Source organism: Heterodontus francisci, chromosome 31 (genome assembly GCF_036365525.1).
Source record: "Heterodontus francisci isolate sHetFra1 chromosome 31, sHetFra1.hap1, whole genome shotgun sequence".
NCBI classification, from domain to species: Eukaryota; Metazoa; Chordata; class Chondrichthyes; order Heterodontiformes; family Heterodontidae; genus Heterodontus; species Heterodontus francisci.
Window position 1 is genome coordinate 42,370,790 of NC_090401.1, and position 27,229 is coordinate 42,398,018.

The 27,229-nt window shown below is 43.2% G+C and overlaps 1 protein-coding gene across 3 annotated transcripts in view; it reads right to left on the minus strand.

The window, feature by feature from the left end:
• LOC137347195 (mannosyl-oligosaccharide 1,2-alpha-mannosidase IA-like) overlaps positions 1-27,229 on the minus strand; it is a 220,230-nt gene that overhangs the window by 74,288 nt on the left and 118,713 nt on the right. For all 3 annotated transcript variants that reach the window (XR_010968907.1, XM_068011410.1, XM_068011409.1), the window contains exon 7: positions 10,242-10,335. Coding sequence is in view for 2 of the 3 variants with exons in the window: in XM_068011410.1 (XP_067867511.1) it covers positions 10,242-10,335 (94 nt within the window). In the remaining variant the exon portion in view is untranslated. The remainder of the gene's footprint in view (positions 1-10,241; positions 10,336-27,229) is intronic.

A 27,229-nucleotide genomic window follows, 5' to 3' on the forward strand; every position in this document is an offset into this window, starting at 1 on the left:
AAAATCTTGCAGGCTTGAATGGAGGTTTTCGCAGTCTTTTGGGGATTTTCCATGCTTTCCGACCTTTCCTGCGCTTTCTCTCCGTGGTCTGGCCGAGCATTGGCTGCCGACTCCACCTGACTCCAGAGTCATCTCTTCGAGATCGACTTCTCTAGCCGTGGTTTTGAGCCAGTGTGCCGTTAACTGTTACCGGCCCTGTACAAATTTCTGACCCGATCCTGGACCGTTGCCCGGCGCTGAAACTCAGACCTGATCGCTGGACTTGGATGTTCCGTTGCAGACCCCCACGATTCTATGGTGCAGTCTGAGAGGCTGCAGGGCTTTCTCACCGACTGTCTACGTCGTCTGTGGCTATGGAGCAGCTCCTGCGTTTGTTGCAGTCCCCCGACTACATCTGCTCCCTACCATGAGGTAGGGAGATCTTCAAAATTTCGTGGTCATTTTAACCGGTGCCACCATATTGTGTGTTGCATTTAGTAGTGTAACAGGGACGTTCTGGAGAAAGTCTCCAATACTATATACACTCTTCACAAGCCTCCTAAGCTAGCATCCTTTGTGCTGCTCTCTCTTCTCTCCAGCCTAACCTCATGTGAGAATGACATCATCACTCTTACAGTGGGAGGGGTTGCTCTCACTGTCCTCAGCATTAACTCTTTTCATCCTTATACCACAGGGATCAGCTTCCATATTCGCACTGCAGTGAAAATTCATGATAAATGAAAGCCTGATACTAAATCGGCTCCAACATATCTGAAGGAAAAGGACTCCTAAAACATCACACAGTAAAGGATAGTTTCCCATAGCAACAAGAATGAGCCCAGGCCAGCCAAGAGGTCATTTGAACATGGGCGTAATTTGTGGACACCGAAGTGAAGTCTCAATCAATTGTGGGCAGTATTTGTAGGAATCTATTGTTGACAAGCTACCACCCCAGAGGTATAATGCTATGTTAAAAAAGCTCCTTTAAAGCTAGGCAGAGTTTAAAGTAAAAGACACAGCTCCACCACCACTCCTCCAACCTCACTTTTCACCTCCTGGCGGTGTCGCCTCACCTGGTATATTCCTGATTACTCGCTCACAGCGTCATGCCTCAATGCAGGCTTTTGTGAAGCAAATAACCTGGATACAAGAGAATGCCATGCTATACTACAATGGTATCCATTAAAATACTTGGAATCTTCCCAACAAGCTTGAGTCAATTAAGAGTACGCAACTTACATAATGTGGTCAGTCTAAATGAAAGAAAGTCTTGCATAAATATATAGCACTTTTCATGACCTCAGTACATCTCAAAGCACTTTAATGGCAATGAACTACTTTTGAAGTATGGTCACTGTTGTCGCGTCAGAAACACAGCAGTCAATTTGTGCATAGCAAGGTTCCACAAAAAGCAATATGAGAATGACCAGATGAATTTTTAAAGTGATGTTAAGGGATAAATATTGGCCAGGACAACAGGGCAAACTTCCCTTCTCTTCTTCCAAATAGTGCCATGGGATCTTTTACATACATCTGAGAGGCAGATGGGGCCTAAGATAACCATTTGATTTCTAAAAAGTTATGCGTTTTAGGAAATCAGAAGAGATTGTTCTTAAAGTATTTGTAATTCACACATAAAATGTGTTATTATATAGAAGGCACTATATAAATGCAAGGTGGTGGTGGGGTTGTTATTGGAGGCAAAAAGCAGCACCTCTTTTCACCCCTACACTGAATTCCCATTCTCACTAAATTCCCAACTTTTACACTCTTGTTTCTTGCACTCCATTTATGACCACCCTGTACCGCTCCTTGGTGCATCAACATCAACTGTTTACTTCTGCTTGTGCGAATTGGCTGTCACGTTTCCTACATTACAACAATGAAAACACTTCAAAAATACTTAATTAGCTGTAAAACATATTGGGACATCCTGGGGTTGTGAAAGTTGCTAAATAAATGCAAGTCTTTTCTTTTTAAAGTATGTGTACATTGTATTCCCATCTCTCATGTTACCTCCTCAAAGAATTCCATGAGATTTGTTGAGCACGATTGTTCCTTTTGAAATCCGTGCTGGCTGCTTCTAATTATTTTATTGCATAATTTCACAATCCAGAGAGACAGTCATGCAGTAAGAGACCCAACAGGGTCAACCTGAAGCTCTACCAAAGGAGGAAGTAAAGATGGAAGAAATGGTTGAGGATGATGTGCAGTCAGGAAGACTGGTGCTATTAGTCACTGATTAACAGGACTTGTACTTAACTCCGTAAATATGTCCTAGTATGAACAATCCAATGATCTTAATTATAACATTCTGGCCCCATGAACAAATGTTCTCGCTTTATTACAATACCTGCCAATAACCCACTGCCTAGTACATTAATTTTGCAGCAGATTTTGCAGCAAAATACATTGAACAGCATTAAGTTTGGGAACTTACCCACTTTATATGAACTAAACATGCAAGAAAAGTTAAGGCTTGTCCATTCCACTGTAAGTACTATTAACAGTATGGTAAGACTTAACTACTGCCAAACAAGCTCCCTGGCGCTGAAAATTAACTTTTACAAGTCATTAATTTATATCAAAACAGCAGTGATCCTAGTAATGAACACTGTGGAACACCCTGATACACGTTCCTCCAGTCTGAAAAAAGCTATTCACCACAATGCTTAGAGGAAGAAATTTGCTTCTAGCAGCTCCATGCAGACTTACCTCAATTCCCCGGTGGCAGGCTGCACCCTGGCCCCTATCTGCATAGCCCCACGAAGTTCCTTGGTAAACACCAATGCAAAGTACTCATTTAGTGCTTCAGTTATGCCATCCTGCTCTCTAACTCCTTTGTCTTCCAAGGAATTCAGATTTTGGTTGTGATCCCTTTCATCTTTAGGGGACGGTACCCAGACTGTACCTGAAACATCGCCTCTTTAAAGGACTAGATCCAGCAATCCCTCCTTCCTCGTTGGGCTGGAAGTATACTGATTAAGAAAATTCTCCTGAACACACTTTAGAAATTGGTCCCCTTCTCTGCCCTTAACACAATCACTGCCCTTTACAATATTGAGGTAGTTAACTTGTCCCATTATCACTATTCCATAGTCCTGGACCTTTCAATAATTTCTTTGCAAATATTGTGCTCTATCTCCTTCCCACTAGTTTGTGGCCTATAAAATACAGCAACCTGCGTAATAACTCCTTTATTATTTCTTAACTCCAACCAAATAGATTCTGTCCTTCATTCTTTCTTGCTCTTTAATTTTTTCCGTACTCAAAATTGCTACCTTTGTTCCTTTTTCTCCCTTTCTTAACTTTCCTGAATACCTTATTCCTAGGAATATTAAGCATCCAATCCTTCCCTTTTTTAAACGAGGTCCCAGTTATCGTCACATCACATTCCCTCTTGGTTATTTACAGGTGCAGCTCACCAAGCTTATTAATCACACTTAGTACCATGCACATATGCACTCCAAACCTAACTTAGACCTCTTTGTATTTTCTATGATCCCAACTAATTCTGTATTATTTCTAACACTTGCTCCCATTCCTCTGTACACCTTGTTTCTTCTTTTTAATACTACATATCGGTACCCAATCCTCTGCTAAATGCGTTGAAACACCCGCATCCCCCACCAATCTCCCAACAGCACTAGTTAACCTGCCTGCAATAATACTGGTCCCCGCACTGCTCAGGTGCAACCTGTCCTTCTACCACAGGACTGGTCCTAATGTCCCACGAATCTGAAGCCCTCCCTCCTGCATCATGTCTCCTGCCATGCATTAACTTGCCATATGCTCCTATTTCTCCTCTCACTAGCACGTGGCACTCAGAGTAATCCAGAGATGTTACTACCTTTGAGGTCCTGCTTTTTAACTTCCTCCGTAACTCCTTAAATTCCAATCCCAGGACCTCAACTCGCTTCCTTCTTACGTCATTGGTTCTTACATGGACAATAACTTTTGGCTCTTCCCCTTCCCCAATGTTCTGCAACCTCTCTGTGAAGCCTCTTACCCTGGTACCTGGGAAGCAACATAGCATATGGGTCTCACATTGATGCAGCAGAATTGCTGGTCTGTTCCTCTATTGAATCCCCAATTACTACTGCGTCCTAAACTTTGCTGTATCCCCCTCTCCAGTCCTTTGCTTCACAGTGCCAGGTTTGGTACTGCACTCCTTCAAGGTTTCATGACACTGACCAGTATTCAATGCTGAGCAGGCCGCACTTCCGGAGGACTTCCTGCACAACCTGCATCTTCTTACCCTTCTGGGTGGCCACCCACTTGCTGTCCTGAATTCTCCACCTGTGGGGTGACCACCTTCTGGAACCTGCAATCCAGGAAACATTCAGACACCTGTATGCTCTGCAATGAATCCAGCTGCCCCTCAAGCTCAGAAACCTGCAACATGAGTTCAAGTAGCCTGGGGCACTTCCTGCACATGTGGGCCTCCAGAGCAAGTGAAGCGTCCTGAAATTCCCAATGGTGCAGGAATTGGTTGCAGCTGTCCCTCCATTCTAATTAGAAACTTAAAGTGAACACGTCAGATACAAGCTGTTCCAGTACAGATACAACATTGGCCTCTACCTGGCAATGTGTAAAATTGCCCAGGTATATCCTGTACACAAAAAGCAGGACAAGTCCAACCCAGCCAATTACCGCCCCATCAGTCTACTCTCAATCATCAGTAAAGTGATGGAAGGCGTCATCGACAGTGCTATCAAGCGGCACTTGCTCACTCACTTGACACTCAGTTTGGGTTCCACCAGAGCCACTCAGCTCCTGACCTCATTACAGCCTTGGTTCAAACATGGAAAAAAGAGCTGAACTCAAGAGGTGAGGTGAGAGTGACTGCCCTTGACATCAAGGCAGCATTTGACCCGAGTATGGCATCAAGGAGCCCTAGCAAAACGGAGTCAAAGGAAATCGGAGGAAAACTCTCTGCTGGTTGGAGTCATACATAGCGCAAAGGAGGATGGTTGTGGTCGTTACAGGTCAATCATCTGAGCTCCAGGACATCACTGCAGGAGTTCCTCAGGGTAGTGTCCTAGGCCCAACCATCTTCAGCTGCTTCATCAATAACCTTCCTTCAATCATAAGGTCAGAAGCGGGGATGTTCACTGATGTTCAGCACCATTCGCGACTCCTCAGATACTGAAGCAGTCCATGTAGAAATGCAGCAAGACCTCGACAATATCCAGGCTTAGGCTGAAAAGTGGCAAGTAACACTTGCACCACACAAGTGCCAGGCAATGACCATCTCCAACAAGAGAGAATCTAACCATTTCCCCATCACACTTAATGGCATTACGATCGCTGAATCCCCCACTATCAACATCCTGGGGGTTACCATTGACCAGAAACTAAACTGGAGTAGCCATATAAATGCTGTGGCTACAAGAGCAGGTCAGAGGCTAGGAATCCTTCGGCGAGTAACTCACCTTCTGACTCCCCAAAACCTGTCCACCAGCTACAAGGCACAAGTTAGGAGTGTGATGGAATACTCTCCACTTGCCTAATGGGTGCAGCTCCAACAACACTTAAGAAGCTCGACACCATCCAAGACAAAGCAGCCCACTTGTTTGGCACCCCATCCACAAACATTCACTCCTCCCCCCCCATCGACACACAGTAACAGCAGTGTGTACCATCTACTAGACGCAAGGCAGCAATGCACCAAGGCCCCTTTGACAGCACCTTCCAAAACTGTGACCTCTACCACCTAGAATGACAAGGGCAGCAGATGCATGGGAACACAACCACCTGCAAGTTCCCCTCCAAGCCACATACCATCCTGACTTGGAACTATATCTCTGTTCCTTCACTGTCGTTGGGTCAAAATCCTGGAACTCCCTTCCTTACAACACTGTTGGTGTACCTACCCCACGTGGACTGCAGCGGTTCAACAAGGCAGCTCACCATCATCTTCTCAACAGCAATTAGGGATGGGTAATAAATGCTGGCCCAGCCAGCGACGCCCACATCCCATGAACGAATAAAAAATACAAGGTGATTACTTATATAATTGCTCTTAACTAGGTCTAAACCACACTGCTTTTTTTCTATTTGGTCCTCAAAACGAACTAACCAAAGACTAATTATTCACTCAAGCTTAACAAAAACCAATGAGATCACTAAACACAAAGAACCTAAACATTAGATATATAGATATTAACCTAGAATCTTTGCGTTCTGCAGCTCCACTCCTTTTGAACTGGACGTAAGAAACTGCCTTCCTCCTCTCCACCGAATTCTGAAGAACGCCAAACTCTCAACTTCCTTATGCAATCCACTCTGATTGTGATTCATCTAGCTTTGTGCCCAAGCTCCTTCTGCCTTTTATTTTTCTTTCTCGTAATCCAATCTTTATTTCCCTGATAATGACATTGAATTAAATATTTTAACTGACTCTGGTTCAGAGTCTAATTGGCTAAGGAGATACAGTGTTGCTGGCCCTGTTCACACAGGTCCCAGATGCTCTGCAGAGGGCACTGGGATTTTTGGATAGTTGACTGACAGGAACTTACAGTGCAAAAGCTCATAAAAAGTCCAGGGACAAAGATGTGCAAGTGTAACGAACGGTTGACTTCAAGATCTGTCCCAATATGTCTTTTCTGAAAATAAATGGACATGCTGCAGGATAAATTGATGGACGGAAAATCATGAGCTGGGTCTTATAATTTTCTGATATGTAATATTGCAGAAGTGGAAAATCTCCCCTTACATTCCAAAAAAAAGTGCATCCACATTACTGTCCGCTCTCTGTTGTCACCTCCCAACTTGCACTGTGTGCTTCATCAGGCGCTACATAGTGATCTATTTCTGATTCTCCTGTAATGAATATTGGATATCTCTGTGCTGGTACTATCACGAGATCTGGATCCCATGGCTCTGAGGCATGTGCACCCTTCTCTGCTGGGAAGTTGGCACATTCTTACCTACTCGCCCAGCTCCTTTGTGCTTTGTGCATCACCCACTGCCACATTCTGACTAACTGTCGAATTCCACCAAGGTGGAAGTATTTGAGCTGCAGCATGGAAATTAAAATGCAAGTGACATAAGAGGTGAGATAAAGGGGATTGTGGCAGATGAACACACAGCAGAATCTTCATCCTGTGATTCATGGGTGACCTTTGCCTTGGCTTCCTCACCCTCTTTATCTTCAGCATTTTCACAGCTCATTAGAAAGAAATTCTGTCTCTCCTCATCATCTTCAACTTCTTCCTCATTGCCAGTTGCAGTGATGGACCTGTAGGAAAGAAGAAAAGAAGCTAAAAAAGGGTGAGCATTAGCCCTTTGCAACTAGAACATAGAGAAGGGTGTGGAAGGTTGTGGCTATTGGTGCTTCATAGGGTTGCTTTTAGAACTGAGTAGATGAGGAATCACTAACCTGGCACTGGAACTATATGCCATCCACGCCATCTCCTATGGCAAGATCAAAGTCCTTGTCCAACAGCTCCATGGCTTGCTTCTCATGAAGAGTGAGCTCTTGAATGTTAGGGTTCTCCATTCCTGTATCCGGCCCCTCTTGAACATTGCAACACAATTTAGTAAATTAAATGAATGCTGGCAATTGAGGACTGTCTCCCAGGTGGAGTATGACAGCTAATGTAAGACCATGTAAAAGTGGACAAAGTGGTTTTAAGATTGTGCTTGCAAGTAAATACTATGGGAACACATACTGTAAGATCCCCAGTGACTACCCACTTCAGCTGTGAGAAGAATGACTTGTCAGCTCTTAATTTTAAGAAGGTGAAGAGTGTGCTGGTGCCCAGGGGAAAAAAGGGAGAATGGTCAGTGTGCTGCCTTACTTGCCTGGTCAAGTCACTGAACTTCTTGCTGCTGTGTTTGCAGTTCAGTGGTTGAGAGATTTGGGACTCAGTGTTAGTGCCACATCCTTCCACATGGCAAGAGAGATATTTTTTGAGGTTTCTTTCCAATGAGAACCAGCTACCTCTCCCTGATCTATCTCTTTGAGAAGGTTTTAATATCAGTCTCACTGAAACTATGAGCTCTTCTTAGATTCTTCCTCATCATGCCTTTGTCCCTTCTTTTGTTTGTTAATATCAAATCCTGTAGCGGTCAGCATTCTTGAAAAGCAGGACATAAAGGCAAATGAACCATCCAGTGAAGTTAGCGAACAGTAAAAACTAAACAGTAATCATTTTGCTATGTACCTGTTTCTCCCCAACCTGCTACAGCAAACTTTAGCCACAATTAACTGAAGATTTAATTCTAATTTCCATGTACTCCCAACATATTAGTTGTTTTACATGGCATTTGCACCAATAGATTCTCCAATGGATATGCAAATGAGCATGACATTTTTGAGGATACAGAGCATTAATGGCAGAGCATTACACCAATTAACATTTAAACATGAGGTGAAAGCCCATGCAATTATAACAGCAAAGTGCTAATTTGTGACAAAAGTGAGATTTACAAAGACTGGCATGTCTGAAAACTTTGCAATAAAGTTTATCAAAATTAATTGAAAAAGATTTAGAACAAGGTAAAAGGTTTCACGCAGAGAGCTGCAAGATTGTGGAATTCACCTCCCAAGTTAGTGGTTGAAGCCAAAACTATAGACGGAATTTAACTAGGAGCGCATTTCACACGGAAAGTGAGCATCAAGCAGCCCTAATGTCATCAATTTGAGGCTTGGACTATTTTAACTCCCAAGCCTACTTTACATCTTGGTGGCAGCTGCCCACCTGAAATGGGTGGAAAGAGATAGCCAGCTAGCTGCTAGCAATCAAAGATCAGGCTGCTTAGAGGACACCTTCCAGCACTCAAATAAGTTGCTGGGATGGGATTGAGTATTACAGGGTCTTGCATTTAGGAATGAGGGAAGGGGGGAATCCAGGGCAGCAGAGGCTCAGCCTTTCCTTGTGGACCCCAGGGAGCACTCTTTAGCCCTACAAAAGAAAGTTTAACACTTCCTTTACAGAGCCTCTTGTTACCTCAGATCACATTTCATAGAGCAGAATGCCAATGGGTGCTCCCCACACAGTCAGTGGTTAACATGTCACATGGGGTATGAATGACATCATAGAACCGCTCTGCATGTATTAATAGGCCCCCACCCAAGTTCTTCCAAGACTAGCGAGCAATTTGGCTGGCTAAAAAAAGGCCCTGTTAAGCTAGCAGTGGACAGCAATGGGGTGGTAAGTTTTCACAGTCAATTTTAACTCTGGTTGCCTCATTGCCATGGGCAGAGTAGGTTAAAATTGTTCCTGTCAACATTCAAAATTAGATTGAATAGGTGAAGACAAAAGGGGCAAAACGAATATGGAAAGGGGGTGAATAAATGAGTTAATGACTATCTGCTTGTGTACAGGGTTTATACCAAACTGGACTGGTTGGGCCAAAAATGCCTGGTTATATGATGTAACTTCAACATATTTTGGTGTAAGATATGCAATGAAGGTTCATAAACCAACAGCATTCTCAGGTTAAAACTAATTAACAATGATAAAACAGTGATAATTTTGTTTACAATTTAGCAAACACTGAGGGATCATCTTTATCCCTAATCACCTGAGAGAAGCCAGGGAAGTTGGCAGCTAAAATAGCCCAGGTTACATAGCCACCCTTGGGCTGCCCAAATTCTGCCAACTGCAATTTTTATGTGGGCTTCTGGATGGGCAGCCAAGGTCCTCCTCCAACCACCACACACCCCAGCTCCCAAAGCCAGTGAGGTCCTTTTGCAACTATACAGTTGGTGCCCAAGTGCAATTTTAACTGTGGCCTGAGCCTGCTGTGGCTTTCCTACCAAATTGAACTAAGTCATAAGAGGATAGGGATGTGAAGAAACCCTGAAAGGTTCCCACAAAGAAAACTGATAAATTTACAAGAGGAGAAGGAGTGCTCCTCTGGGCTCCACTAGGAAAGTTTAGGTCTCCCTGCTCTGGATCTCAGTTTCTCTTCTGAGAGACCATTCCTGCTCCTACCGCCATGCTGGCAGACAGCAATAAGCCGTGGGAGTTAAAATAATCCAGGCTTATTTCTGGAGCACCAAATGAAATTCCAACTCATCTTTTCCCCACCCACCTAAAACTCACCTGGAGCTAAATTTGACAGCTGTATAGCTATCTTTCATCATTATTATATTCCATTCCATAAATACAGCAATTCTTAGTTGGCTACAATTTCACCAAAATTTTCCCTTTTACATAAGAAGTGTGTTTGAGAAGTCAACAGGTGAAATTTGGAGATTAAATCATAGAAGTGAAAGACAGTGTTGGTGAGTTTATACTGTTACTTACGCTGCCCCCAGTGACCAGTAACAGGGCTCAGATAATTGGGGTAAAGCCCATGAGGTTTTTCTTGCCGATTCAGAACTTTCCGGATTGCCATCACCTGAAAATATATAAATTCAAGTTTAACCACTGTGTGTTTTAGAAGCCACTTCCAATGTTTTTGTTGCATGATTTATTCAAAAAGGGAGGGAGACAGGAAGCAGGAAATTACAGGCCAGTTAGCTTAACATCCTGTCGTAGGGGAAATGTTAGAAGCTATTATTAAAGATGTTGAAGCAGGGCATTTAGAAAAATTCAAGGCAATCAGGCAGAGTCAACATGGTTTTGTGAAAGGGAAATCATGCTCAACCAATTTATTGGAGTTCTTTGAGGGAGATACATGTGCTGTGGATAAAGGGGAAACAGTGGATGTATTGTACTTAGATTTCCAAAAGGCATTTGATAAGGTGCCACATCAAAGGTTATTGCAGAAAATTAAAGCTCATGGTGTAGGGGGCAACATATCGGCATGGATAGAAGATTGGTTAGCTAACAGGAAACAGAGAGCAGGCATAAATGGGTCATTTTCTGGTTGGCAAGTTGTAACGAGTGGTGTGTCACAGGGATCTGTGCTGGGGCCTCAACTTTTTACAATTTATCTAAATGACTTAGATGAAGGGACCAAAGGTATGGTTGCTAAATTTGCTGATGACACAAAGATAGGTAGGAAAGTAACTTGTGAAGAGGACATAAGGAGGCTACAAAGGGATATAGATAGGTTAAGTGAGTAGGCAAAGATCTGGCAAATGGAGTATAATGTGGGAAAGTGTGAAATTGTCTACTTTGGCAGGAAGAATAAAAAAGCATATTACCGAAATGGTGAGAGATTGCAGAGCTCTGAGATGCAGAGGGATCTGGGTATCCTAGTGCATGAATTGCAAACGGCTAAAATGCAGGTACGGCACGTAATTAGGAAAGCTGATAGAATGTTATCGTTTATCGCGAGGGAAACTGAATACAAAAGTAGGGAGGTTATGCTTCAGCTGTACAGGGCATAGGTGAAACCACATCTGGAGTACTGTGTACGGTATTATTTAAGGATGTAGATGCATTGGAGGCAGTACAGAGAAGGTTTACTGGACTAATACCTGGAATGGGTGGGCTGTCTTACGAGGTAAGATTGGACAGGCTAGGCGTGTATCCGCTGGAATTTAGAAGAGTAAGAGGCGACTTGATTGAAACATGTAAGTTCCTGAGGGGTCTTGTGAGAGTGGATGTGGAAAGGATGTTTGTGGGAGAATCTCGAACTAGGGGTCACTGTTTAAAAATAAGGGGTTGCCCATTTAAGACAGAGATGGGGAGAAATGTTTTCTCTCAGAGGATCGTGAGTCTTTGGAATTCTCTTCCTCAAAAGGCAGTGGAAGCAGAGTCTTTGAATATTTTTAAGGCAGAGGTAGATAGATTCTTGATAAGCAACGGGGTGGAAGGTTATCGGGGGTAGGTGGATATGTGGAGTAATCAGTTCAGCCATGAACGGAGCAGGCTCGAGGGGCCGAGTGACCTTCTGCTGCTCCTAATTCGTATGTCATAGTGGTGACATTACTGGAATAGTAAACCAAAGACCTGGACTATGCTCTGGAGTCATAAGTTCAAATCGCACCAAGGCAGCTAGAGCCATTTAAATTCAATTAATTAAATAAATCTGAAATAAAAAGCTAATTACAGTAACACCGACTGTGAAATTACCATACTGTAGTAAAAACCCAGCTGGTTCACTAATATTCTTCAGGGAAGCAAATCTGCCATCCTTACCTGGTCAGGCTTGCATGTGAATTTAGACCCACAGCAATGTGATTGACTCTTAACTGCCTCTGAAATGGTCTAGCACTACAGACAAGTCAAATAAGAATAAAACAGGGCAGACCACCTAGCACTGGCCTAGGTATCAGATATGATAAAGGCACGCCCGGCCCAGTTGACCCTGCAAAGTCCTCCTCATTAACATCTGGGGACTTGTCCCAACATTGGGAGAACACTTCGACAGACTATTCAAGCAACAACCTGACGTAGTCATACTCACAGAACCATACCTTTAAGCCAATGTCCCAGACTCCTCCATCACCATTCCTGGGTATGGCCTGTCTCACCAGCAGGACAGGCTGATCGGAGGTGGCGGCACAGTGGGATACAGTCAGGTGGGAGTGGCCATGGGACTCGAGACCTCATGAAGCCTCAGGGCATCAAATCAAATATGGGCAAGGAAACACCTGCTGATTACCATCTACCGGCCTCTCTCAATGATGAATCAGTACTCCTTCAAGTTGAACACCATTTGGAAGAGGCACAGATGGTAGCAAGGGCACATAAATACTCAGGGTGGGGGACTTCAATGTTCGTTGCCAAGAGTGGCTCGGAAGCACTACCAACAGAACTGGCCTGGTCATGAAAGACGTATCTGCCAGACTGGGCTTGCAGAAGGTGGTGAGAGAACCAACACGAAGGAAAAACCTACTTGATCTCATCCTCACCAATCTACCTATTGGCATAGTCCTTATGGAGACAAAAGGCAGGATTTTTAGCTCCCGCTGGGGCCAGAAATGAAGGTGGGCGGGAGTTAAAAATAGTGCTGCTGGCCAGCGTGCCGGTTTCCTGGCTCCATTCCACCCCTGGGCCATTTTCCCAAAGGTGGGGTGGGAAGAGGGTAGCCAACTGAAATAGTTAATGGACACAAGGGATTTTCCAGTCTGCCTCCAGGATCCCAAGTGGTGGGGACAGTTTAGATGCCTGGAGACAGCCTCCCAGCAGCAGATGGGGAGGTCAGCGCTCCAGCAATTCTTAGAGGACCTCCCTACCTGCTTGGGTTTAGCAACAGCCACAGGCCGCCTTATGGAAGGGTTCCCCCATAGTGGTGGCCCAGCTGCAAAGGCCATGTTTTATTTTAAGTTTGAAAAAGTTGGAGAGAGGGCAGCTCCATTTTGGGTTGCCCTCCCACATACTTATCTACCATGGCATTCTGCTGCTATTTTCAATCTGGAGGGCCTTCTTAATTGGACAGCTAGCTCGCCCTCTGTCCATCAATTGGTGAATTCAGGCAAAATCACAGTTGCGTGACTTGTTTCCTACATGGTGCAGGCTTCTGGCCCCCATTTAAACTTGATGGCGGGGTTCAGAAGCCCGTAAGAAAATCCTGCCCAAAGTACCTTCTTCACTTCAAAGACACTCTCCATCATGTTGTATCCCTTGATACTCTAACCTAACAAAAATCTAATGATCTGTCGTGAAAATTTCAATTGACCCATGACACATTCAACCCACAATGGACCTTGATCACCAGATATTGTGTGTAAGAAGAGCATTCCAGAGACTGCTACAGTGATACAATCCAAGACGTGGTCAGACCAGTTTGTCACATGATTAACCTGCTTGGCAGGTGAATTGCACGAACAGTTTGAACTCAGAGTGTCTGTTTGCTCCTGGACTGAGAAGATATCTCCTATCTCTGTCTCACAAGCCTCTGAATTCACTGAAGACACATGAACCACAAGACAGAAAAGTCTCCTCCAGCGAACAAGGTTTAAGAAGAATACTGGGCTCGAACGAAAAACAAGAACCACCTACAATCAAGGACTCTACAGTGAGCTCGAAGAACCGTAACAAAAACTCTTCAGATATTGCCTCAAACTTTTCACTTTATTTTTTCTTCTGCTCTTTTCTGTTTCTATTTGCATGTGTGTATCACATATGCATGCTAGAATGGGCGCGTCGTGTATCCGTAGGCGTCAACCGAATGAAAGTTTAGGTTTAAGTTCAATAAATTTCAACTTTTCTTCTTTAAACCTAAAAAAAACCTGTTTGTGCTGGTTTCTTTGCCTTATAATTGGAAAGCGGTGAACAAGGATTCACCAGGGGGGAGCTGAAAACATGGTGTGTTTAAAATTAAACCCTGTTATGGTAAGACCAGGTGAAGGCTGAGAGGGCCCCCTAGACACCTTTCTCACCTGGTCCTAACAGCGGGATTCAGAAACCCGCAAGAAAATCTTGCCCAAAGTACCTTCTTCACTCCAAAGACACCCTCCATCGTGTTGTATCCCTTGATACTCTAACCTAACAAAAATCTAATGATCTGTCTTGAAAATTTCAATTGACCCATCATCTACTGCCTTTTCGGAGAGTTCCAAATATCCAAATTCATTCATGCTCGAATTTTAAGAATTATGTCCCTTTGTTCTGGATTCCCCAAAAAAAGAAATAGTTTCTCTTAATATTTTGATATCTACCCTATCTAATCCCTTTATCATTTTAAAGATTTTGATTAGGTACATAGGAATTGCTGGATGAAAAAAAGACAATGATCCATCTAGTTTGCCTTCTGTTATCCTAGTAGTCGCATGATATAATGATATTGGAGTTGATCAATCGAAGCAATCAATCTATATCAATTAGTCTACAACAGACGCAGACATGACACGAGGAAAACCCTAATGGTTTGGGAACGATAGATACAAAGTCACCAATTTCCTCCCAAGCATTCTACATTTAGCATGCTATATCTCAAATTACTCATACACTGCATCCCAAAATGTTATTTTCCTGAAAAAAATCTAATGTGCATTTGAATGAATCAATACTAATTACTTCTACCATCTCCCAAGACAGCCTGTTCCATAGATTGACCACTCACTCACTGAAAATATTATTTCTGAGATTAGTTTTGATTTTAACCCCCTTCAAGTGCAGAATGATTCCTCAGGCTCTACTGTTCTGCACAAGGTAAAATAACTTATCATGGTCTACATTGTCTAGTTCCTTTCGAATCCAAAAACCCATAATCATTTCACCTCTCAACCTTCTGTTTTCTGGAGAGAACATGCCCAATTTGCATAATCGCTCCTCATAATCCAATCCTTCCATCGTTTCAATCATTTTCATTGCTCTCATCTGTAAACCTTGTATTAGCTGCAATATTCCTTTTTGTACTGTGGCGACCAGAACTGTGCACAGTATTCCAAGTGTGGTCACAGTAATGGTTTATAAAATGGCAGTATTACCGTACTATTTTGGTTCACTATTGACCTTTTAATCCATCCCAACATTTCATTTGCTCTACTCACTGCCACCAGGCATTGTTGCAATAGTTTCAATTTATTCTCAATCAGAACTCCCAAAGCTCTATTATTTTCCATGCACATTATTTTCTTTTAATTTAATAGTTCCTTCCTGGATTTATTTGACCCCCACCTGAAGCACTTTACAGTTCTCTACATTGAATTTCATTTTCAAACTGTGTGTCAAATTGCCAAATATATTCAAATCCAGCTGAAGCTGATACTGTGCAGCTTTGGAGCCTACCATCTCCATCAGCTTTGCAGATCATTCCTCATTCTTTTAACTCGTGAATATAAATGAATTTATCATTTATTACAGATTTATGCAATCTGTCCTCATAATTAAACCCTTTAAGTCCCGGTATCATTCTGCTGAATGTGCACTGTGCACCCTCCAAGGCCAATATATCTTTCCTAAGGTGCGGTGTTCCAAATTGAATGCAGTACTCCAGTTGGGTTCTGAACAAGGTCCTGCACAACTTCTTCACTTTTGTATTTCGGCCCCATTGAGATACAGGCCAACATTCATCTTGATTACTTTTTGTAACTGTGCACTAGCTTTTAGTGATTTGTGTACCTGGACACTGAAATCCTTTTGCTCCTCCACAGCTCCTAGTCTCTCATCATATTCAGATTTGTTTTTTTCAGATCCAAAGTGGATCATGTCACACTTACCCACATTAAACTCCATCTGCTAGAGTTCTGTCCACTCACTTAGTCTCTCTATGTCACTAAGTAACTTCCTGCTCTCATCTACAGAACGTTTTTGCCTGATACCTTACTGTCGTCTGCAAACTAGGATATAGAAACATATATCACAGAAGGCCAATAAGCCTATCTTGTCTGTGCTGGTTCTTTAATGGACTCTAATAGAGTAATGGACCCAAAACTGACCCTTGGGGACACCACTGCAAACCATCTCCCAGTCTGAAAAACATCATCCACCACCATCCTCTGTTCCCTGTCAATAAGCCAATTCTGTACTCACACCACCACTTTCCCACTAATTCCATGGGGTTTCACCTTTACAAGCCTCCTGTGTGGTACTTTGCCAAATGCCTTCCTAAAGTCCATTTATACATCTACCATATAGTATACTACTATACCACTACCATGATCAAATTTCTCCTTTTCGTGCATATATCCAATTCCCCTTTGAAAATTACTATTGAATTTCCTTCTACCACCCTTTCAGTGCATTCAAGAGCATAACAACTAGTTACATAAAAACATTTCTCTTTATTGCCCCTCTGGCTTTTTTGCCAATTATCTTGTGCTCTGCTTATTGACCCTCCTGCCAGTCCAAACAATTTCTCCCCATCTACTCTATCAAAAGTGCAACATCCCTGGTACTAGGGAGAGGAATATTGAGGAATATCTATTCCAGAACACTGAAAATTTTGAGTCATGGAGTCATAACAGCACAGAAGGAAGCCATTCAGCCTATCAAGTCTATGCCGACTCTCTGTACAGCAATCCAGTCAGTCCCATTCTATTCTCTATCCCCGAAGCCCTGCAATTTTATTTCCCTCAAGAGCCTATCCAATTTCCTTTTGAAATTATTGATCGTCTTCGCTTCCACAACCCACGTAGGCAGCGAGTTCCAGGAATGGTTTTGAGAAGGAGATGATGGATAACCATAATGATCCACAATCCTCTGGGGTAGAGAATTCCAAAGATTCACAACCCATGGAGTGAACACATTCCTCATCCCAGTCCTAAATGGACGACCCCTTACCTTTTTTTAAAAAACACTGAAGTTAGTGAGCCTGTGTATCACACCAGAGTTAGTGATTGAATCAGAGAACTCCTCAACATTTAAACTGGGTCAAGACTGACATTGATACATTTTTGTTGGGTAAGGGTATCAAGATATGTGCAGCAAAGAGGATAAAATGTTGTTCCTGCCAGGCTTTTGGGATCAGGCTGTATTGAATGCAAACAGATTCTTTCATTGCAATTATACTGCCAAGTGTAGGAACTGATGTGTTCCTACAAATACTGCAGATACCAAGGAATGTTTGGCTTCATATATGAAACCGGAAGGCTATGTTCCTAAATAATCCCTTTCAAATCCAAAAGGTATCAGTGATGTTGATGGAATGCAAGAGAGGAAAAAGAGCCAGCATTTTCTTGAAGTTCATTCCCACCAAAGCACAGGATGCCAACGTGCACTCCATGCATTGAGAGGTTCTGTATATTCAGTCTCTCCAAAATGTCCATTATGCAGTCAGAGTTTGCCTACCAGGGGAGGACTGTTCTAACTGTACTTACACTATGTTTCCAGCTGTAGCATTCAAAAAGGATTGCTTCTGTCTGGTGATGAATAAAGAGTGCAACCTGTGGCACAATTTAAGCACTTAACAAAGAGTACTGCCAATGACAGCTATCAATTTCCTGGTATAATATTATAATATTGATTACTGTAATGCACTCCTGATTGGCCTCCCACATTCTACCTTCCGTAAACACGAGGTCATCCAAAACTCTGCCTGTGTCCTAACTTGCACCAAATGCCATTCACCCATCACCCCTGTGCTCACTAACTACATTGGCTCCCAGTTAAAAAATGCCTCGATTTTAAAATTCTCATCCTTGTTTTCAAATCCCTCCATGGCCTCGCCCCTCCTTATCTCTGTAATCTCCTCCAGCCCTAGAACCCTCCAAGATATCTGCGGTCCTCTAATTCTGGCCTCTTGAACATCCCCAATTTTAAAAGCTGTACCATTTGTGGCCATGCCTTCACCTGCCTAGGTCCGAAGCTCTGGAATTCCGTCCCTAAACTTGTTCACCTTGCTTTCCTCCTTTAAGAGGCTTCTTAAAACCTAAAAACTCATTGACCAAGATTTTGGTCATCTGCTCCAGTATCTCCTTAAGTGGCTCAGTGTAATATTTTGTTTTATAATGCCTCTGTGAAGTGCCTTTGGATGTTTTATTATGTTAAAGGTGCTATATAAGTACAAGTTGCTGTTGTTGTCTATCATTACAGCCCCCACATTTTTAGAAAGCTCAGCAAGACAGATGACTTGAAAACATTTGATTGCATCGATGACTTTCATCACTGGTCAAAGAATTCCTTCATCTCCTTGGTGTCCAGGGACAAAGATGCAGCCCTTGGATCTTTGGACTGAATTTTACAAGTTCGCCACGACGAAAACACATTGAGGAGCTGCCGCGATATTCAGCATGGCGGCTCATTTAAATAGCCGGGGAGGACTGCCCCTGCCCCCCTCAATGATGTGGAGGGGGCGGGCTATCCATCCCCGGCAATGGCGTCAGCTGCCTGTGCGCATGCGCTGACACCATTTTTAATGGGCTTCGAGCCCTCCCATTCAATTTAAATATTTAAAGGAAACATTTAATAAAAAAATTAAATACATTTATTCTGTCCCTCTCCCACCCCCCAATAACAATTAATTAGTTGCCCTCTCCCCCCCAAAAGACTCCACCTGACCTTCCCCCAACAAAGTACATAAACTTTAAACTATAACCCTTCCCACCATCCCCTACACCAATGATATTACTTTGATCCAGCGCGCCCCCACCGCACTGAGAAACTTACCTCCTCCCCCCCTCCACCAATGTTACACCTCGATTCCCTGGGCAGGAATCCAAAGGCGCGGGAGCGCCGTCCAGCACAAATATCGCATGGGAACAGACGGCAGAAACGTAAAGGTAATTAAGTAATTAATTTAAATTTATTTCAATATATTAATGGCGATCCCGTCGCCGAGCGGCGGGGATCCAACACAAGGGCTCACTGCCGTCGGCAATATCGGGCTGGGCCCTCATGGTGTCGGGGTGCGTGGCGGCCCTCTCCAGGAGGCATTTTCCGGCCCCCCTGCCATGTCCCCTGACGTCAGGGGATCTGTAAAATTCAACCCTTTATCTCAGACACATCCAGAAAAATTCCATAAATGGTCTCTCAGCAAAAAAGACAGTGATAAACACTGGAGTGCTGCAATGTGTCAACATGACTAGCATCAAAGTCATGTTTATACAAACACAGCTCTGGTGGCACTGACATGTGGCTTGCATAACAAGCAAATGATTTCCCAAAGCTGTAATCAACAGTCAGCTAGGACAAGAAAAAGGACAGAAAGGTCATAGAGTAGTACAGAACAGGAGGCTGTCATTTGACCCATTGAATCTGAATCAGCTCTTTTGTACAGTAATCCAGTTAGCCTCACTCCTCTGTTCTTTCCCAATATCCCTGCAATATTTTCTCCTTCAAGTATTTATCCAATTCCCTTTTATAAACTATTACTGAATCTGTTTACACCACCCTATCAGGCTATGCATTTCAAATACCGCTCGTTACATAAAAAAGCTTTTCGTGTTGCTTTTGATTCTTTTGCCAAACACCTTAAATCTGTGCCTTCTGATTATCAATCCTTTAGCCATTGGGAACAGTTTCTCTTTATTTACTCTATTTGAACTTTTCATGATTTTAAACACCTCTATCAAATCTCTTAATCTTCTCTGTTCTAAGAAGAACAACCCCAGCTTCTCCAGTCTATCCACATGTCTGTAATCCCTCATCCCTTAAGCCATTCTAGTGAATCTCCTTTTTAATCTCTTCAAAGCTTTCATTTCCTTCCAAAACTGTGGTGCCCAGAATTGGACACAACACTCCAGCTGAAGCTGCTCTTAATGAATTGTTCCAGGATTGGTGCTGCACGGCCCTACATTTCCCATCTACATAAACAATCTGAATTCAGGAAAGCAATGTAAGTTGATCAAATTTGCAGATGATGACAAATGGTTGGAGAGGTGGCAATCATGTCTGATGAAGTGGCCAAAGCTGCAGAAGAATCTAGACACAATCTGCAAGTGGGAAGAAGTACAGCAGCTGAAATTCAACACATATAATTTAATATGTACAGGTTGAATAAAATTGAAAAAATGGAGATGTAGTTTCTTAATGAAAAGTGTTAAACTAGCTAGAAAGGAGATACAAAAGATCTGGAAGGTATAATAAACTCAAAACATGCTAGGCAGGATTTCTGCTTAAGTTACACCAGTTCTCCATTGTAACCTGAGCAGAATACTGTAAAATATTTTTTGTGTTCTGCTCATCAAACTTGTGACATGGAACAATGAACTGGATGGACTGTTAGCCTCCCTCATCAGTATCTTTCTTTGGGATACTTGTGAAGTAAAGTCTTACGGAATGTGACATTCAATCAGAAACCTAGGAAAATGTAGTCAAAGGACACAGTCTGGATATTCACCACGAAGCATGGTGCCACAACGTGTTAAGTGCAGAAGAAGAGTTGTTGCAGAGAAGTCAATCGGGAATAGTTGGAGAAGCGTCAACAATGGACATGTAATATGGCCAACAAAATGGACCATACAATGATCTATGGAGCCTATCCCATAAACACTGCTAATTCTGTATCGCTCCTTATATTGTGTTGTGGTCTTCGCTGCAAAGTGAATTGTATTCTACATATTATCTAAAATAGCAGGTTTGAAATTACAGTCAGTTTGCAATTTAAAAAGAAAATGTTGGTAAAGTACAGCAAATCAATTATCTCTGAAAAGAAAAAGACCAAGTCAACAAGGAGGGTGTAAGCCCCCTGTCAATACTGTGTTCCAACAGATCTCCAGCAACACAAAGGCAACAGGCAGATAAGACACAGAGCATATTCTGTGACCTACCTTGAACAATATCACAGAGATCCTCTAGTATATGCATAATTTTTTGCATTTTGCATGTATCCACCACAACCCCAACTTTAAAGTGCTACATCTTCCTACAATGCAAAGAAATCAAAAAAAAAGGGATCAAGTCAAAATTGAGGCTAATAATCTAGGCTGATAGTCCAGCACAGCAATCAGAAAGAGCTGCACCATCATAGTGCCATCTTTTGGACAAGCTATCAACCTGAGATACCATCTGCCTGCTCCAGTGGTTCAGATGGATGTTAAAGATTCCATGGGACCTTTCAAAGAAAACAGACAAATCTCTGTGTACTAGGCAGCACTGCTCCGTCAGCCAATGCCATCAAGAACACATTAACTGATCATTCATCTCATTGATGTTCGTGGGGTTTGATGTGCACAAGTTGGCTGCCACTTTTGCAAGAACGCTGAGGTTATGCCTCATTGGTGTGAGCCCAGGTTAGCAGTCAGGAGGGGAACGGAACTGAAACTGAAGCTCTAAGTTTCTGGGGGCAACTAGATGGCATCCATCTTGCCAATATTGAGCTTAAGAAAATTTTGTATATAAATTGCCTGGATCAGAATAGTTAACCTATTTATTACTGCATATTTTTTGTAATTTGCACACAATCTCCCTGTAATTGCACAATTTGGCCACCAGTGGCTTTCCCCAAATTATTCAAACTGTTTTCTGAAAAGTTTCATGAGTTTATCATCCACTGATTTTTTTTTCAGTAATTCAGATTTTCCATAAAGATTTGCATTTAGATAGCGCTTTTCACAACTACCGGACGTCTCAAAGCACTTTTCTGCCAATGAAGTACTTTTGAAGTGCAGTCACTGTTATGCCATGCCAGTGGTCTCCACTCAGGAGAGATGAGCATGACGAGGGAAGAGAGTGTATGAGGTGGTTTCCCGTTGCTTTCCTCGGACCGGAAGAGGAGTTGAACCCACGGTGTTGACATTGTTCTGAACCAAACACTAGCCAACTGAGCCACAGTCACTGTTGTAATATGGGAAAATCAATATCCACAATAAGGGTTTAAACAAATCAAAAAATTCAAACACCTACATATTTCACAATAATACAATCAGATTTATCCATTAAATTATTTTATTTTCATACAGTAATTACAAGACGGAAACAATTGTTTGGTCCAACCAGTCTATGCTGGTGCCTATCCATCATATGAGCAATTGTCCTAATCTCATGATGTGTCCATCCTGTTTCCATATTCCTTTATCCCCTTTTACTCCAACCACCTCCCTAATTTATACTTTAACATTAGCATTTGAGTTAATTTCACCTTCATCGCCTGGGCAATAGTCTGGATCACTCGCCAAGTGTAGAACCAGTCCAATGTTCGTCCCATTGGTTTCAGTCAGATAGGTGGGTTGGCAATTTATGCCACCAGGTTATTGCACAGGTGGTGATAGTAAACGTTCCCCTTATGGTCTCTGTTTCAATCACTGCATTCTACCGCTTCACAACCTTCTGTGTAAAAATGTTTCTAATAATCCTTATCCTAAATCTTATACATTTAATCTTTTATTTGTCCATTCATTCTAGACCCCTGGAAACAGTTCCTTTCTATTAACCTTTCTATTCCTTCATAATTTTAAAACCTTGACTTTTATGTAAAATTTTTTACCATTCGAAATTGCTATCACCACCTTTACAATGGGTTTTGCTAACGTAAATAGCTTTTCCCTGTGAACCACACAAAATGTTTTGTGAAAGATTTTCATTTGGAAGTATTTGAGCTGCTGTTTTTATCCTCAGCAACTGAAATTCCAACACCCAAAATAAGCGTATAAACAAAATAAAAAAAAATTACATATTTCATGATAAAATGATTCAATTTATTCACGGAATTGTCTTTTGAGACTTTGTGTCTCGATTAAAGTTTTTATTGAAAGCTTCCAACTCTCCCCAAAGCTGGAGCTTGAATTAACATTTCTACTCAGAGCTGTGGCAAACAAATTTCTAGGATTCATCAGCATCAATCATTTGTACTGATGGAATATTTATTGCTCACTTCCAGCTTTTTGTTCAGTTGTCTTCAAAATTATTTAAAGACAGGAAACTATTTAATAATTCTGCTATTTTGGTGTGCAGATTATAGTTGAAGGCCAGAGGACAAAAAAAAGTACAAATTGAATTTTGAAAGCAAATAAAGGGGGAGAAATTCGTTCACGTAGCAGCACTACGTAGACTTACATCAATTCACCAGGGCAGGCAGCGCTGTGGGTTGCTACCTGCATGGCCAGTGCAGCATTCTTCAATGATATCAATGAAGAACACTGCACAGGTCATGCAGGTCGCGGCCTGCAGCACTGCCTGCCCTGGTGAATTGGCGCAAGTCTGTGTAGTAGGACAATGCAAACAAATTTCACTCCCAAAGCCTGGTTGAGGCAAACAGATAGAAAGGCAAGGGAGAAGGAAACAGGTTGAGGGTATAGATTTGCTGGCCACCTTCCTGAGGGGAAACAAGTGGAATTGGGAGGGAATGATGGAGGTTGAAGAGCAAAGTGCATGACAGTGGAGCTAAGGGAAGGGAGGATACAGGCTACAGGCAATGAGTGGGCAGTTCAAAGGAAAAGAGGAAATTATGGGAGAAAAAGTGATGGCAGGAATGGGTGAATTGGTGAAAGAGTAGGAAATGAGATGTGAGGAGGTGAAGGAAAAGGAATGGGAAGTGACCCAGTTTCCCCACAACCCACAATGCAAATGCAACAGCAACCATCGATGGCTTCTTTGTTCACCACACCACACCATCAGTCAGCCAAAGCAAAGAAGAAAAGTACAGAGAGGCAGACAGAAAATTATAGAATCATACAAACTTGAGGGAGGCTGCATATCTTGGTCTGCATACACTGTGTCACTGTTTCTGTGGGCACATGTATACAAACTTCTCACACTGTTATGACACCCTCAGTTATGAGGAGAGTTTGGAAAAGTTAGGACTATTCTACTTGAAACAGAGAAGATTAAAAGGTGACCTAATAGAGGGTCCAACACGACAAGAAATTTTGATAGGGTAAATAGAGTAAAAATATTACTTCCGGCGAGTGGGTCAATAACCAGATATCACAGATTTAAAATCACTGGCAAAAGATCTAGAGGGGCAAAGAGGAGAAAATTTTTCACTAAGAGAATTGCTCGTATCTGGAACACTCTACTTGAAAAGATGGTGGATGCTGATTCCATAAATAATTTTTAAAATGCGTTGGACAGAACAAAGAACAAAGAAAATTACAGCACAGGAACAGCCCTCCAAGCCTGCGCCGAGGTATTTGAGAATGAGGAACTTACAGGTTTAAGGACAAGCATGGATGTGGGACTAATGATAATTGCTCTGTCAAAGAGTCAGCACAGACATGCTGGGCAAATGGCCTCCTGTGTACTCTTAAGTCCTCACCAATTTACCTGTTGCAGATGTACCTTTCCTTGACAGTATCAGTAGGAATGACCACCACACAATCCTTGTGGAGACAAAATCCTGTCTTTACAATAAGGACACCCACCATCGTGTTGGATGGCACTATCAATGTGCTAAATGGGATAGACTCAGATCAGATTTGGCACCTCATAACTGAGCATCCATGAAGCACTGTGAGCCAGCAGCAGCAGCACAACAGCATTCAACCATAATTTGTAACCTCATGGCCAGGCATATCCCTCGCTTTACCATTACCATCAAGCCAAGGGACAAACCCTGTTTCAATAAGGGGTGAAGGACAGGATGCCAGGAGCAGCAACAGGCATCCCTAAAAATGAGATGCCAAGCTGGTGAAGCTACAACACAGAACTACATGTTTGCTAAACAATGGAAGCAGCATGCTATAGACAGAGCTAAGCAATCCCACAACCAATGGATGAGATGAAAGCTCTGCAGTCCTGCCACATCCAGTCATGAATAGTGGTGGACAATTTAACAACTAACTAGAGAAAGAGGTTCCATAAACATTCCCATTCTCAATGATGAGGGAGCCCAACACGTCAGTGTAAAAGACAAGGCTGAAGCATTTACAACCATCTTCAGCCTGAAGTGCTGAGTGGATGATCCATCTGGGCCTCCTCCTGAGGTTCCCAAAATCACAGATGCCAATCTTCAGCCAATTCGATTCACTCTACATGATTTTTTTTTTATTCATTCATGGGATGTGGGCGTCACTGGCTATGCCAGCATTTATTGCCCATCCCTAATTGCCCTTGAGAAGGTGGTGGTGAGCTGCCTTCTTGAACCGCTGCAGTCCATGTGAGGTAGGTAGACCCACAGTGCTGTTAGGAAGGGAGTTCCAGGATTTTGACCCAACGACAGTGAAGGAACGGCGATATAGTTGCAAGTCAGGATGGTGTGTGACTTGGATGGGAACTTGCAGGTGGTGATGTTCCCATGCATCTGCTGCTCGTCCTTCAAGGTGGTAGAGGTCGCGGGTTTGGAAGGTGCTGTCTAAGGAGCCTTGGTGCATTGCTGCAGTGCATCTTGTAGATGGTACACACTGCTGCCACTGTGCATCGGTGGTGGAGAGAGTGAATGTTTGTGGATGGTGTGCCAATCAAGCGGACTGCTTTGTCCTGGATGGTGTCGAGCTTCTTGAGTGTTGTTGGAGCTGCACCCATCCAGGCAAGTGGAGAGTATTCCATCACACTCCTGACTTGTACCTTGTAGATGGTGGACAGGCTTTGGGGAGTCAGGAGGTGAGTTACTCGCCACAGGATTCCTAGCCTCTGACCAGCTCTGTTATTTATATGGCTACTCCAGTTCAGTTTTTGGTCAATGGTAGCCCCTAGGATGTTGATAGTGGGGGATTCAGCAATGGTAATGCCATTGAATGTCAAGGGGAGATGGTTAGATTTCTCTTGTTGGAGATGGTAATTGCCTGGCACTTGTGTGGCACAAATGTTACTTGCCATTTATCAGCCCAAGCCTGGAGATTGTCCAGGTCTTGCTGCACTTCTACACGGACTGCTTCAGTAGTTGAGGAGCCGCGAATGGTGCTGAACATTGTGCAATCATCAGCGAACATCCCCACTTCTGACCTTATGACTGAAGGAAGGTCATTGATGAAGCAGCTGAAGATGGTTGGGCCTAGGACACTGCCCTGAGGAACTCCTGAAGTGATGTCCTGGAGCTGAGATGATTGACCTCCAACAACCACAGCCATCTTCCTTTGCGCTAGGTATGACTCCAACCAGCAGAGAGTTTTCCCACTGATTCCCATTGACTCCAGTTTTGCTAGGGCTCCTTGATGCCATACTCAGTCAAATGCTGCCTTGATGTCAAGGGCAGTCACTCTCACCTCACCTCTTGAGTTCAGCTCTTTTGTCCATGTTTGAACCAAGGCTGTAATGAGGTCATGTTCTGAGTGGCCCTGTCGGAACCCAAACTGGGTATCACTGAGCAGGTTATTGCTAAGCAAGTGCTGCTTGATGGCACTGTTGATGACACCTTCCATCACTTTGCTGATTACTTTGAGAGTAGACTGATGGCGCGGTAATTGGCCGGGTTGGATTTGTCCTGCTTTTTGTGTACAGGACAGACCTGGGCAATTTTCCACTGGCAGATGCCAGTGTTGTAGCTATACTGGAACAGCTTGGCTAGGGGTGCGGCAAGTTCTGGAGCACAGGTCTTCAGTACTATTGCCGGAATATTGTCAGGGCCCATAGCCTTTGCATTATCCAGTGCCTTCAGTCGTTTCTTGATATCACACGGAGTGAATCGAATTGGCTGAAGACTGGCATTTGTGATGCTGGGGACTTCAGGAGGGGGCCGAGATGTATCATCAACCTGGCACTTCTGGCTGAAGATTGTTGCAAATGCTTCTGCCTTTTCTTTCGCACTGATGTGCTGGGCTCCTCCATCATTGAGGATGGGGATATTTGTGGAGCCACCTCCTCCAGTTCGTTGTTTAATTGTCCACCACCATTCATGGCTGGATGTGGCAGGACTGCAGAGCTTACATCTGATCCGTTGGTTATGGGATCACTTAGCTCTGTCTATCGCATGCTGCTTATGCAGATTGGCATGCAAGTAGTCCTGGGTTGCAGCTTCACCAGGTTGACACCTCATTTTGAGGTGTGCCTGGTGCTGCTCCCGGCATGTCCTCCTGCACTCTTCATTGAACCAGGGTTGGTCTCCTGGCTTGATGGTAATGGTAGTGTGGGGGATATGCCGGGCCATGAGGTTACAGATTGTGGTTGAGTACAATTCTTCTGCTGCTGATGGCCCACAGCGC